We start from the raw sequence: 16,317 nt of genomic DNA on the forward strand, positions 1-16,317 counted from the left end.
CGTCAATCAAACAATCAATTGGTATCTCTTCGGAAAGACACGACTGGCATTAGAAGCTTTTAAGGAGGGACTTAAGAGTTTGGGAGTAGTACCGGAAAAACTATAGAAAGCGTTTCCGGCCAAAAGCGTATCGAGCTTAAAAGAGGGCACCGAGTCGTAAATGTGCTACCGAGAATCACGCGCAACATGGTCGAGTTTTGAAAGATGAAAAACACTGTTCCGAGAAATTTTACTACCCAGAATATTTCAACAAAAAATAGCATATCGAGAATATTTCAACACGAAATAAACTATTGAGAATATTTCAACAAAAAATAACCTATCGAGAATATTTCAACAAAAAAAAACTATCGAAAATATTTCAACAAAAATTACCTATCAAGAATATTTCAACAAAAATAACCTATCGAGAGTCATCGTTTTAATTATTGTAATTTTGACAGATGTTTTACTGGTACGCGTGGAAACATAAACATTATTCATTCGGAAAAAACCATTAGGTTTTATAATAACTGGAGCGGCTAACTGCACTGGGGTGAGGACTCCAAAAAAATGGTGGCCAACGGACGTATTTCCGCTAAAATGATCGCTTTGCAGAAAAATTATATTCTACACCTCCCCCTGATGTCTATACTAAATTATAAAGAATTCTTCATAAACAAACACGATACCACAGAATATGGATATCGTTAGTTCCATGACGATACCTTTTTTGGCATTTCTTTTATAATGCTAACACTTCAATCGTTCAATTATTGGATGTCGTAGTTTCCACAAAAAGGAACATATCGCTTCTCACAGGTGAGATAATTGCTTGTTTTGTTAGTCCGTCAACGATTGAAAAGCAATTATACATGCACTTGAAAAGCCATAAAATACATATTAAAAAGATCGTATTTTTTAAGACTGACTTGAACGCCAAATATACTGATGTTTTCCTGTTTTTGTTTATAAAACGCAGCATACTTTTCGGTCATTTGTTAATGCATGAAATCGTAAATTTACCCATCTATTTGCAAAATAGTTTCCCTAAAGCAAAATAGACCCTGCACATTTTGCTCTGTGAGTAAATATCACAAACAAACGATCAACCCAAACAGTACCCATGATTTGTAGCGGAGCTTGTTATGTTCTATTTGCTGACAACATGCAGGGAAGATCAAGGAGTGAAGATGACTGGAAGATGTTATTGACCATGCAGAGTCTTAAAAAAATGTTAATGCTGTAAAGGTAATTGATTTATTGTCTTCCTTATCCAGAGTTATTTAATTTGATCATGGTCAAATTTTATGGATGGAGACAATGGATTGACTAATGATGCCTTGAAGTTTAAGTTCATGAACCAAAGAAAGATGGCAAGAAGGTTGTGTGTGTGTTGATCTTAAATGAAATGTCAATTCACAAACATGTAAAATGGTAAGGCCATAAAGTTTGTGTCTATGTAAATATTTGTACTGAGATTGATGATGACTCGATGCAGATGTAAAGCTTCAAACTGTATAAGCCATTGGTTTTATATAACTTAATGCTTAAATCATGTCATATCTTTATCAAAATATTTTAGTTGAGTGTTGTTTGAATGTTACTAATATCTAATGCACTATACTGAAGCATTAAAGATTCAGTGATAAAACCTTTAAAGTTACTGTACTGTATATTTCTTCATTATTACAGTTTTTGCTTTAAGAAACAGTTTGAGCTTATTTACCTATTAGAGTACAGAATGGAGATTTATCATAAGCATTATTGCTGCTATTTTTAAAGAAGTTTTTTCACTTTTCAAAACTTTTCTACAATTTTTTCCTTCTTATTTCTTTTCATGAGACTGATGACATAGAGGTAATATAATCCAATGACTTTATAATTTCTAAAAAGCTTTTAAGCTTCTAACATAAAAGTACACTAAAGGTATTTAATTCAATTCGCACTTCATCATTCTTGTATGAACAAAACACCAGATGTGGATACTCAGAGAACAAAATGCACTACCAACTGCTTATGTTTTTTATTATTGAAGTGAAAACTGTATTAATCATTTAAATTGTGCACTTATATTGCAAATATAAGAAAAACAAAACAAAGTGAAAAAGAAAGGTAGAAGTATTTAAACTACAATTGAATTATAAACACCGTTGGAAGGATAAGTGTTTTGATGATTATTTGCATTTTGTCCAATTCATATATCAATACAACAAAATAAAAATGTGCTACAACTTTACAAGTATTTGATGCAGTTGCACTTCAGAACATCACAAAAAGGTTACTTAAAGTAATTTCTATACAATATTGTTTGTTTTCATTTACCTAACCTATGCAGACTTGAGTCTTTTTGAAATTTAATATGAAACTCAATTACAGAAAATCCGTAAATGTCTAGAGATTTAATATTTACTTTTTTAAAGAAACAAGTAAAAATCCTACAATTGTGGCGAAGAAAGCCATTGCCCATTGCATCAAAAGAAGCAAAATAACAATGATAACAAACAAGCTAACTTCTCTCTCGCGAGCCGTGGAGATGAACTATGATATACTTTTTTGTATAGACTAAAGAGTTTAATCGATCAAACAAGTTTGACGCTGATAAGAAAACGACGCACATCTGCATTCATACATGTGTAGCCGACATATAGCTCTTTCGTCGATAGTTATAAATGCATCCTCTTTGGAGCAGATAACTGACAACCACAGTTGACTCGCTGTTATGAATTTAAGGTTTTTACCTTGATTTTCATCAAAAAACTGCTTGCCTAATCCCAAATACACACATATATTTTCCTCACTCTTTCCTCGGGAGGGAGTGGGAAATTGTAAAATTTTCAGAAAAGCGGTCAATTTCGGTAAATCTCAGCGGCAAAGGACGAAATCCGCCATCTTTTTGGCGGTATCAGATATTTAAGGCCACGCTTGAGATAGCCGCTCCAGTTATTATAGAACTCAATGGAAAAAAACAGTGTTCGGAACGATACAAAAATGAAAATTGATGACGGTTCTCTGTTCATTTGTTTGTATTTTTGACATTTTTGTACGGTGGCCCTCAAGTATCACGGCAAATTAAAAACTCGCGGCAAATTAAAAACTCACGGCAAATTAAAACTCGCGGCAAATTAAAAACTCGCGGCAAATTAAAAACTCGCGGCAAATTAAAAACTCGCGGCAAATTAAAAACTCGCGGCAAATTAAAAACTCGCGGCAGTGGGTTGAAACACGTGGTAATGACGAGTAGTATTAATTCACAATGGCGGGCGCCCAAGAGGAAGAAAATTTAATCAAAGAATACTTTAGTAAAGGCTTCAAGTACGACGAAATTATCGAGTTATTGAGCAAAAACCACTTAGTAAAAATGAGCATCGCAACTCTTAAAAGACGTATAAAACGGTACGGCCTTCAAAGGAAAAATGTCGATTATGAAATCAATGTTGTTAGAGAGAAAATACGAAATAATAATCATTGCATATAACATTAAAATAGATACAACAAATATCGTTCAAGAAGAAATCCCACACGAATCCACATGGAAATAACGACAACTCTAAGTTTCAACTAGAAAGTTACCCTCCTCGAAGTGGAAACATATAACAATTTTGCATTTGCCCGGTTCACCACATTGTCAAAAATTTGCCGCGAGTTTTTAATTTGCCGTGAGTTTTTAATTTGCCGTGATACTTGTGGGCCACCGTATTTTTGTGCTGTAAGATTGTCGCTGTCGCGTGAAATAATGAAAAAGAGTTGAGCGATTACTTCGTTTTACTTTTAAGAATTAGTGAGCGCTCAGGACAGTGCCTCTCAGCAATGTCGCTCGATCTTTTAGAGTACTGTAGAGGCATTTGGAAAGTCATCTTGGTATTATTGCAGCGTTTTTACAAGTTCTTGATGAACATGAAAGTCTAAAAGGTGAATCATTTATTGTAGAGAGATTGCAACAGCTTTTATCCATTGCCATTGATCACTTAAAAAGAATTGAACATATAAATACGCTTGATAACACTCCGCTGTCGCCAGTGAGGGTTTGATAATGCTTCAAACAGAAGGTAGACCAAAGTATTTTATACCAGAGTCAAATGAAACGCCTCAACTCATATGGAATGACGTGAACATATTGCGCAACTCCTTCATGTCAGTGAACGGACTCTTTATCGGAGAAGACAAGAGTATAGAATACCCGAGGAGTATTCTGACAAATTTGACCATGAATTAGATAGACAATGCAATTATAAGCATACTTTCTAATGCACCAAATGCTGGGGAGAAGTTAGTAATTGGTAGCTTAAGAAGTCGAAACACACAATTGCAACGATGGCACATTAGGGACAGACTAAATGTGCTTGATCCTACCAGGCGAGCAGTAAGGAGACATAATACAATTCCTATCGTATATATAATGTGAAGAGAGCAAATCACTTGTAGCATATTGACACCAATCACAAGTTGATTTTATGGAGGTTAGTAATTTTTGGATGTATGGACGGATACAGTAGACTGCCAATATACTTACATTGTGCCAACAACAACTTGGCAGCCACATCATTACAATTTTCCATTGATGGTGTAAAAAGGTTTAGTTTGCCTTCACGGGTAAGAGGAGATCACGGAGTTGAAAACTATGATGTTGCTCGTTACATGATAGCTTCTCGAGGACTGGATCGAGGAAGTTTTATAAGTGGAAGGAGTGTCCACAATCAGAGAATAGAGAGGTTGTGAGCAGATGTGAATAGGGTGGTTACAAGACATCATTCAGATTTATTTAAATTTATGGAATCACACAACTTCCCTGATTCTACTGATGAAATGCATATTTTTGCATTACATCAAGTTTTCCTTCCAACAATAAAAAGTCTGTAATTGAACTAAGAAATCAATTAAACTACAGGGGAATAAGAACATCTCAAAATAAAAGTCCTCTTGCTCTGTGGGAGATCAGCATGATGACATTTGATCCTAACATACAAGTACATCTGCAGCAGTATGGCATTGACACATTTGGTCCAATAGCAATAAATAGCATTGAAGATGATGAAATCATTGTCCCAGAAATACAACAGCAAATATTGCATGCACAATCAATTTATTTGCAAACCATCAATTTCTTGGTAAAAGACGGAAACCATGGTATAAATCACTTTTTACAAGTGTTGAACATCGTAAGCACATAAGAAACTTCAACCCTTGTATAATGGCAACAATATGTACTTGTAATTTAAATAACTATTACTTTTGTTCAATACTTGTTGCTACCATAGTATAATGTTAATGTTCATAACAATTCTAGTGTCTCCTTGTTTAAATGCGCTAAATCTAAAATTTAAAAAGAACAAAAATTTAAACACAACTCAATCCATCATCAATTCGGTCAACAGATACTATGCTAAGATGTTTACCAGTACCCAAAGCTTTTAGTGTTTCTTATCCCAAAAACAATGGATGTCTTGAAATTGTCATAATTAGAATGAACCGTTGGAAGGCATATTATAATAGAACATGTGTTGGCCTTGGGAAACTTTGATTTTTGACCATCTGATTTAGCATCATGAATAAATGCAATTGTACGAACCTTTTGGAAACAATCAATAAGAGGGACATCGGCACAACCAGTTGCAAATGATAAAATAGTCTAGAGTGTAATTGCAGTTTCTCCCTCCTCAATGTCTATGAGTAAATCTTGCCAAATTGAAAGAAGTAGGTTTTGTGTCCCAAATTTGTAACTTCCAAGTGGACTGCGCTGTACTTTGAAAATGCCAGAGAAATAATCAGCTCATAGCTTTTTCTGTTCGTAAACAAACCAACGTGCAAAAAACGTTGGGATATTTAACAATCTCCTGTAAGACTCCCAAACTCTTAAGTACCTCCTTAAAAGCTTCTAATGCCAGTCGTGTCTTTCCGAAGAGATACCAATTGATTGTTTGATTGACGACTTTGTTACGATCGTCTAGACTTCTGATTTGTCGTGTTACATTTATAATGTTACAAAATGGGATGACATTGACCTTTGTAGCATGGTTTGGAGGTTCTCATTTAGCAGACGTTGACACCTGACGAGTAGTCTGCCGAAATGCATAGTGTCTCTTTCTAGCTGTAAATAACGGTTCCTTTGAATTGTTGGGTTAGTGTTCTGGTTAAAACAGTTCTTTTAAGAACTATTACATTGTTATTATCACCACTCACCATGGTATTTGCTATTTTGAAATCCATCTTTAAGTTTTGTAAAACATTGAAAAGCATTGAAACATTGCTTATAATTTCGGAAACAATTGTTGACGCTTTCTCATTGACCGCCATTTTGTTTTGAGACTGCAGTTATTGTCGCCTGCTGTTTGTGAGAGACAGTGTGAGAGATCCTTTCCACCTTTTCTCGGTGTCTTATTCTCGATAGGTTTTTTGTTGAAATATTCTCGATAGGTTATTTTTTGTTAAAATAGGATGTAAATTGTGTTAAAATTGGATGTAAATTTTGTTAAAATAAATTGTTAAAATGATGATTGTTAACCTTCAGTTAAGGCTTTATGCTCAAGATCATGTTTTACAGTTCAAGAAACAATATTTTTCAGTGAGCCATCTCAGAAGCCAGAAAGCTAGGGGTTTTTTGCTTGGGTTGAAACTTTGTTTTATTGTAAATTGGATTAGCAAGGACTTTCATAGATAAAAGTGGTCTTTGTCATACCATGAAAAGGAGACTGAAAGAGTTCTGGCACATTGATTGAAAAGGTGATCCTGTATATATATTTTTCAACAAGAAATGCAGTTATGACTCTGATCTATACATACTAATTTACTAATTTACTCTGCGTCCGTTGATAAAAGTTTATAATGTTGATTTAAAATACAGAATATCTGAATTAATTTTGAAGTCATTCTTTATATAATCAATGCATGGAAAGAGCAACTAAAGATGGTTTTGGGACATTGGTATGTAATAGAGACAAGATCCTCTGTTAGAAGTAAGTGAGCAAGCACTTTATTGTTTAGTGAAGCCAAAAAAAATGTTGTCCTTCAATATTTAAAAAGAGAAATTTCAGAATTATACTCTTCCAAAGTAAAGAATGGACTTCACTTATCCTATGTGGAGTGACCTTGTAGAAAGAGTGGTCAAAACATTGAATCAAAGTAATTCTTGTGTTTAGTGAGTCTAATAGCCTGAAAGCAATACTTTTAAAAGTTTATTTTTGCTCTTGCATCACTTACAGCAGGTTAATCAGAAAGGCATGTACTTTATGGCATCTGTAACATAGCTGTAAGCTGCTAAATGTTTGTTCTACAATTTTTACATTTATCTTACGCCTATGCATAATGATGTGCCTCTTTAAAAGCTTATTAACAAGAAATTCTTTAGTGGTAATGATCAATTTCTTACCAAGCTTTAGTGTTTAAGGAAAAATTTATGGAAAGATGCGTTGCTATCCTTCGAAAAGTGAAGTTGCATGCGCACGATTTAACCACGAGTTCTTAAAACTGACAAGATTTAGGTCTAAAACAGGCTTCTCCTATGTTCATACATAAGTGCATAGGTGACAGTTTAGGTTTGCTTCCAAAATTTTCGACAGAATTCTTCATTTAAAACTTACATTTTACTTGGACTTTATTAAGAGTCTCGACTTTTTGCCACCTTTCAAGATGGCGCCCGTAAGTAAATTTGCCTCACCATGACAACGGCAGTTAGATACAAAGAGTTCCGCACCAAAAAAATGGCGACATTCAAAATTGAAGGAGCGAGGAATTTTGAAATTCAACCGCGAAATACTAAAAAACTGCACCTTTTTAGAAGTGACAATAAAAAGAATATCAAACAGCAAGTGAATTTCTATATATTTTGAAAATTTTGCGCCCTTTCTTGAGGTGTCCAACGAAACTCATTTGTAAAGCATATTTTTGAGGCACAGATCACGGACTATAACCCTACCTAAGCTCAATCAATAAATTCAGTCAATGAATCAAAGAGAATTTGGAAATCAATCATGAATTCATGTTGGAGAAAATATTAAAACGTTTGCTTTAACTTGGCTTTTTCGCATTACTGTTAAATTATTAAAAGAAACAAAACCTCGAGACGTTTGTGAGAACTCTCGAGCGGGTGCAACCCTTGCACTAATCTGCTCTGTAGTTCTTCCGAAGGTCTCCTCACTTGGCAAAAGCCTGAGCAAACACAGCATACATTTTTAATTTCTGAATAAAATATAACACAAAACAAACTTCGAATATAATGAGATAAAGGAGAGGAAACAACATTAATATTTCAAACCTATTTGTCATTCCTGGTACAATTAAAACATGCTAAAAGGAAATCGATAAATAAATGATATCGTAGCTAACGGACTGATAAAAATAGCCAAATAACATATCTGTTTTAATTTGACGATGTTACACAAGCATAAACATTGACGACCGTTTATCTTTTTTCCTCAGACAATATCAAAGTTTTTATAGAAAGAAAGGTAGAAAGAAATAAAAAGCTATTCAGTCATTGAAGCATCAGTTGGCTGGGCACCTGATTGTATTCCCTCGCGACCTTCACTTTTCTTCGTGCCAGATACTATATCATCAATACGCAACAACAATATGGCCGTCTAAACACAATTGTATATATAAGGAAAACAAAATGCAACAATACAGGGAAGACAAAAAAACACCAAAATGCTCGTTGCAAAACCAACAAGTTTAAAATGTCGAAAAACGTTTCAGCTAGAAACAGTAAGGCCTCGTGAAATTGAGCAATGTAAATTTATTTAAAAATGGGACAAACGAAGGGATAAATGTAGAGATGAATCCATGGTTATTTTGTACGGAGAAAGGGGTGGGTGGTGCTCTAGCTTAGACTAAAATTTGGTGGCTACTTGTTCCCGTACCATGTCAGACTTGTTGGTTAAATTCTTTTACCTTTTTAATGGCATTGGGAGATTTTGGGAAGTGTGTTCCATTAAACACTAATTACAACTGATAATATATACAACGGTTTGCAAGCTACAGTTAAGTGGGCATTCTAATCAACGTTATTGATTAGAATGACTCTCGCCAAACGACGAGTTATCACGTCAAAACTTTACGCAAAACTTTACGCAAAACTTTACGTCAAAAGTTACGCAAACAAAACTACAAGTTAGGCCCTCCATAGTGATAAGTTTGACAGCTCAAAATAATAACTTTCGTACGTATGACAGCATGCTAATCATAACTTTTTGAAAAGTTCATTAGAATGCACGGTTAATGGTAGCTTTCAAACGGTTGTATATTAATTGTTTGGTATATTAGTATTTCGTAGATAAATTGACACCCTTCAAGTACCCCATCTAGCCAATGCAAGAAGGCATGCCCATTCCCCCCCGTGTCAAAAGTTTGATGCAACCATCAGCTGTAACTGGGGTTAAGATAGCTGCGCTTCAGTAATGTTTTAGTGTTTGGTAAACGCTAATGAAGCTTGGTCATTTCAGTTTAGTACAGTCATCTAGCTTATAGAAATGTCATGGCTGTATATGAACACATTAAGTAATGTCTAAAAAGCTGATAGTACTACACATGTAGTCTACAACACCTAACCTTTGAGCTAATACAAAAGATCAGCTATTGAATTACCTCGATAGCGGTCTTTATAGTTTGTGCTTTAACAGAGTAGGTGTCCCAAACACCAAGTTCTTGCATATCCTTTAGTTGTCCTGTCTCACCATTCACACCCCAAGTATGGTTGCCTTTGGTAGCATGTTTTGCCTATAAGCGAAGACAGACAGTTTTAAGTCTGTGAACGACACCATCTTTGATCACGTGTATTGTTTTTCATGGCAACAGTTGCTCGTGAGAAAATAAGAACGATGTTTATTTCAATGTTATTGTGCTTTATAACATGGCCCTGTAAAAATTCGAGCGCTGATTGGTGAAATACTCGAAAACTCCATGCAGGGTGTACAAAAAAAATTGGCAGTGAGGAAAACATCACTAATGTCATCTGTGAGCAAGATTTGCTAAAACTTTTGGAGGAAATAGTTGGACTTCCAGAGGATTATCTGGCTGAAAAATTTTGGTAATTGTGACAATGAAAATTGTGTTACCAAGAAGCACTTTTGAAATAACTTGCACACGTAAATAACAAAGATAAAAGGAATAAGAACACATTGGGTTAAATTATGATGAACATCTCAAAAAAATACCATTTAAAAAGGAAAAACGAAAAATAACCTGCAAGTTGGATGCGTCGCGTTTGTGTACGCTTTAAATAAATTCCCCGAAACTTTGTTAGCTCGAACTAAATCTGCCATATTTTAACGCCATATTTTCCTTCACTTTTTGGTCTAAAAGTTGGCTTTTTCGTCTTTGACTGTGAGGTGCTGTCACTGGGTCTAGATCACCGGACGTGACGTACAATGGAGAACACAGAGGATTTTTAACGCCATAGAATTATAGTGACATTCGCAGCAAGTTGAAGAATTTATTTTTATTAAAGAACAATTGTCAATCACAATGCAATGCGCGCTAAAATGATCTTCGCAGCCATTTTCTTGGTTTGAATAAATAGCAAACGTTGTATCAGTTGGTAATCCGTGGATATTCTATGCATCTATTGTGAGAAAGATGCATAGAATATCATCGTGCGATTGAATAAATTATCATATTTATAACAAATATAAACAAACAAGAGGCGCCAGTTGCCTTATGGTAGACAACGATTCTTTAAACTCATTTTTGATCGTGCACTTTATTATTTAATCAACACTATATTTCTTTAGCTTTAAAAAGCATCTAGTTCTTCAATGTACGTCATTGTGAACCAGACCTAGTCACAGCACCTCACGGTCAAACATGAAAAAAGCCAACTTTGAGGCCCAAAAAGTCAGGGAAAATTAAATTTTAGTCTTATAAAATCTATTGCAAATGTTCTCATAATCGTCAACTCTATCTAAACAGATTATTTCCCTGAGGGTGATATAGGCACTTTACCTGTTCGGTTTTTTTGATACATCCAGCAGAAACCACAGGAATTTAGAATTTTAGACTTGCAAAAGTCTCGCAAGGTTGCGTTGTGTGCGAGAATAATTTTAAAGATCAATAAAGTAAATGGTTTGAAACCGGGAGTATCGTTACATGTTTGTAAATGTAGATCGCCCAGGTTGATATAGTCCTGAGAAGGACTGTTTTTGTTGTTGTTGACTGACGTTTCGACAACCTTAGCGGTAGTCACCTTCAGAGTCAATCTTTTGACTCAGAATAGGAAATTATTACGTATTTATGACGAATTATTAGGATAAAATTTGTTAACTCATCTAGTTTTTAAAGTGCTACAGCAGCGAATTTTTCGACCACCTATTTATTTGCTTAATAAAATATCCAGTCCTTTAGAAATAATTTGATATTAAAATCACTATCATACATTCACGAAAAGTGGATTTAGTGGCTGTTCACATGAGCCCAGCTAACCGGGATTCAGCGAGACGTGAAATGATTTTGAGGTATTGAAAGGAGTAAAAACTTTAAACGCAAAACTTACAACCTTTCTTATAAGTCATGAGTCATTTCAGTTGTAATTTTCAAATCTGGCCAAATTATTTGTTTTCATTTTAAAGGTTTTGTGAATTTGCAAATTCCGAACATAGAGAAATTGCTTAAATAAGTTTTTTGTTGTGAAGGAATTAATCTTTTCCATTTGCTAAAATGATTAAGCGCTTCGCTGAATCCCGGCTACCCGGGCTCATATGAACAGGCCCTAAGTTTGCCTCCAAATTCGTTGCCGCATGCGAACTTTATGCCGCCTTGTGACGTCACAACGATGATCAAGGTCGGTATGCTAATATTATTATTATAACGCGCTCGCTTTTCTACGTGAATTCTTTTGCTTTTAAAACGATTATTTTTATCCAAAACTAACTCTACATCGAAGAGAATAATAGCGTCAAAGCAATGTCATCAAACGAGTCCGCTAGCAGGAGAAATACGTCCGATTATCCTTCTTTATCTAGGGACACTTCTGATAGCGTCGTAGCGATAGCACTTCGCTTCGTCGTCACTTTATAAAACAATAACATCGCATAGTTTTGCGTATCAAGATGCGGGGACCCGGGTAAAAATACTGTTGCACTTCCGATGCGGTAGGAATACTGCAACAGACATTAAATCAAAGAAATAATAATTAGCGGTAAGTATTTATAATTGGATACATCCGTACATGGCCTTGTACTGTAACACATGTCACTGTCAACTGTCAAAATAAAATACCTTAATGCTATTATTATTCATATCATGAATAACTAATTTACTGAACATTGCTTATTTGCTAATAATGCAATAATTAGTTTTTGCAATCTACTAAATTTCTAGTTTTTACAACATGAACTATGTAATGCATAAACAATAACACAAAGTATTTTTTATTTTAATGAACTCTTTGGTGCACTTGTCAAAGTTGCCATATTGAGTTACTTAATAATGCAATGGAGTAGTGTTGCTGTAAAGAAATGGGAGCAGTGATAAGAATGATGACTTTTGAAGGCAGCATTGAACACATCAATTGCATTACCGAACATGATTTTGGACCCATGACCTTCCTAACAATCTTGGATGTTGGCCCACTTCTGAAGGACAAGAATGGACAACTTTATTGATGGTATGGACCACAAACTAGGAATGAGTGATCACAAACTAGGAAATCAAATGATCTCTTGTCTCCTTCAAGTTCCGTAGCATTACTCCTTCCAACTTAATTGGCCTAAACAAAGTAAACAAATTTTCCAACATCAGACATAATAAACAACACAGTCATGTCAAGCACAGAGTAACTCAAAATTAATGGAATTGACATGAAAGTATGCAGTAATATTGTACTATACCTGAATGAATTCAAAGTGGACTAGTTTTCATGACAGATTATTGAACATTGTGTAAGCTCTATGTTTTGCATTGTGACCCATTAAATCAAGCCACCCATCTCATGACCATGTCTGAGATTCATCTTCCTTGTTCTTCATTTCCTCAATCAATCAAAATTTGTAAACTTCCCAATGTTTCAACATTGATGAAAATAGGAATTCTCTTTGAAGGCTGTGGTATGTTGCAATAGTGTGTAAATTCATGGGTCTAAATATCAACATAGCATGAGTAATATTGAATGAAGACATCAAAATGCCAAAGCTTGTCATGATATTGTCAACTGAAAATCTATCTAGCATAGGTTGACTTCTCTATGTGTTTATTACATGCTTGCTCCACAGCTACACAAAACCCAACACACTTGGTATGGACTGTTCGATTTTGAGATTTACAATTAAAACGGAATGTTCCAAACAGGTCCTTGAGAGAACTATAGTAAATTGTGAACATTGGTCGTCGTGTAGACCACTGATCTGATAATAGACTGGATATAGCTTCTATAGGTATCAAAAGTTAAGCTTATTGTCGATTTCAGGGGGTGTTTACATGAATCCGGAATGAGTTTCGATCCGGAATGAACTCATTCCACTTTAAAAGAATCCTATTGCATGTTTACATGAATCCGGAATGAGTCACAACTCGATCGAGTTCATTCCTAGTTTCATTCCGGATCGAAATTTCATTCCGGATCGAAATTTACTTTTTATCTCATGTAAACGCGAATTGAGTTTCATTCTAGAATGATATTGTGATTAATGACGAAGCACGCATGTGCCATGGGTATTGTCTTCTGGCAAATTGAAGCTCGTAAGTAAATAAAGAGGCTAAATGGGTTAAAATTAGTGCGAAGAAAAACAACAATTAGTTTCATGTAAACACGGATTGACATCACGTTTCGATCGGGATTGAAAGTCATTCCGGATTCATGTAAACACCCCCTCAGTTAACTTTTCAAATGGCAGTTGCCAAGTTACTTTCTAATGTTGCCAATTACATTTCCAAATATGGTATATTCGATATGAACTTGTCAACTTGAGTTCACAAGTTGTGTACTTGAGTACTGAAGTTGTGAACTAAAGTTGCGAAGTACTAGCACACGCGAAAGGTCTTTGTACCCTGTAGACATTTGGCAATGAATCCGTTCAGTAAGCAAGGAAAAGCTTTAGCAATTCTAAAGCTAGAATAATTGGATTTTAAATGCAGGAGTACCCTGCATACAGTGCCTCGACGTCTGTTGCCACTCGTAACAACTACAGACGACTCATCAAAGAAATGCATTCGGTTGCAATCAATCAATGAAATATTTGCTACGTAAGCTTCTAACTTCTCCATAACGCCCGGCCGTTCTGTCTCTCGAATAATTTGACTTATTATCTTGTAAGTGTTACCAAGATCTTTATTCAAAATTATACTAATGGACGACTTGCTAGGTATGTTTGCTGGAAGGCAAACGTTGTTATTTTCTAGGTGTTGCTGAATCTCTTTTGCGTAAATAAATGGTTTATTAATTTTTAGATAGTCAGTGTATGCAAAACGTCATCTGTACGCGTGGTTCAAACATCACGTTCGCTCTGGCGAGGTGCAATAGAACCAGTGTCTACCCATAGATCTATTATATTTGATATAGTCTTATACGGTAGGTTTAGTTGTTTCGAAATGTTTCTCAAACACTCGTTATTTAACCACATTTCAAGTATTTCATTTCTTACTTCTATTGGTAAAGCTTTTCCTTGCTTACTGAACGGCTTCATTGTCAAATGTCTACAGGGTACAAAGACCTTTCGCGTTTGCTAGTACTTCGCAACTTTAGTTCACAACTTCAGTACTCAAGTACACAACTTGTGAACTTAAGTTGACAAGTTCATATCGAATATTCCATATTTGGAAATGTAATTAGCAACATTAGAAAGTAACTTGGCAACCGCCATTTGAAAAGTTAACTGAAATCGACAATAATTATATATGCAAAATGAACATCAGGTTACCCAATAGAGATACCAATTACTATAAAAATGTATAGCGCATAAAGGGTGAAACACACTAGGCAGTCGCTTTAGTCGCGCGTCTAAAACTACCGTTTTGCGTGGTTACTAAGCTAGTAGCGTGGTCGCATCATCTAGTCGCTTTGAAAGTTCAACATGTTGAACTTTTGACATTGGTCGCTTCAGTCGCTTTACACTGATTGGCCAATAGATACATTTTAACTTCCTAAATGCATATCATAATCCTTGTCATATGCATCATACGAAATTTATAGATTGTACCTTGGAAAACGAAGGCAATATATAGTGAATTCACACTGGAATCTTTCAGTTTTTATATGACTTATCAAATAGGGACAATAGGAGCTACAAACTGGAACCCTAATGCACAACCTAAATGCACAGAATAAGATTATCCACGATATACGCGTAATGGGCTATGATCATATTGGCGTATTTTAACTGGCTTGTTCTCTTTTCTCCACATAGTAGTTTGTACTGAGTAAATATTCATATATTAGTAGCTATAATAAAGGCCCAAATAAAAAGTGTAAGTGATGTCTGTGTCTGTAACAAACAGAAATCTTCGCCATGTTCAATAGACGCCACGGTAAATGTCGCGATGGTCGCTGCATGTGTGTTTCTAGCGTTCAAGCGACTGACGCGTGCGCATCAATTCGCTTTGGACGCGCGACTGAAGCGACTGCCTAGTGTGTTTCACCCTTAACGTTTACAAACAAGGTTTTTAGAATATTTAAGGCATTTCGCGACCTTTTACCTATCTCAAATATCTTTCATGGATAAATAAAGTTATTTAAATCAATTTAACATCAAAATTATTACGATACCTGCAAAATATCGGCGTTCGTGTTCATTTGAAAATTGCTCGCGCAAGAATCGAATTTGCCCCATCGTGGCCAAAGCAAGATACTTCACAGCTCGCTTTTGAAGTTTAAAGGCGTTACGGTCTAGAATATGTTTCAATGCTTAAAAATTGTGGTAAGACCTTTATTTTATCATTCTTTATAATCTAGTGATTGTTGTATGTTACTTTTGCCGTGACTTTATGAGTCGGGTACTATTGGTGTAGAAACAAACAAATTTACTAAGCATTTTTCACTACTTTATTCTTAGCTTTAATTTCTATTTTTATTTTATAAAGATAATATTATTACTGCACCTTGCTATAGCATTTGGATATGCTATTTATCGATAAGTACGTATGGTTGTTATTGTCATAACATGTTCATCAATTGCATTGTACAAAAGGCTTCAGCATGAGATTGTATTCCCTTGTAATAAACTACCATCCGAAGTTGAAATAAATATGCAGTAAAAAAGAAAGGGGTTTTCAACGTCTGATGACAGTTTACAACAAGAGAATAAAATTCCTGATGCTACAACTTTGTATAGACCCATTGCATATGACGTCACAATCCCGGTGACGTTACATCTGGAGGACAAGCAAACGCGACATGTAAATAACAAAGCAATATTA

At 35.1% G+C, this 16,317-nt stretch overlaps 1 protein-coding gene across 1 annotated transcript in view; it reads right to left on the reverse strand.

Annotated features, from left to right (window-relative positions):
• Positions 1–8,189: 8,189 nt before the first annotated feature.
• LOC124451444 (T-complex protein 1 subunit gamma-like) overlaps positions 8,190–16,317 on the reverse strand; it is a 62,213-nt gene continuing 54,085 nt past the window's right edge. Inside the window, exons 17-18 of the mRNA XM_047002058.1 lie at positions 9,559–9,690; positions 8,190–8,555 (exon numbers count right to left, since the gene is read on the reverse strand). Coding sequence (XP_046858014.1) covers positions 8,442–8,555; positions 9,559–9,690 — 246 coding nt within the window. The 3' untranslated portion in view covers positions 8,190–8,441. The remainder of the gene's footprint in view (positions 8,556–9,558; positions 9,691–16,317) is intronic.

This window comes from Xenia sp. Carnegie-2017, unplaced genomic scaffold, assembly GCF_021976095.1.
Source record: "Xenia sp. Carnegie-2017 unplaced genomic scaffold, XeniaSp_v1 HiC_scaffold_13, whole genome shotgun sequence".
Classification (NCBI taxonomy): Eukaryota; Metazoa; Cnidaria; class Anthozoa; order Malacalcyonacea; family Xeniidae; genus Xenia; species Xenia sp. Carnegie-2017.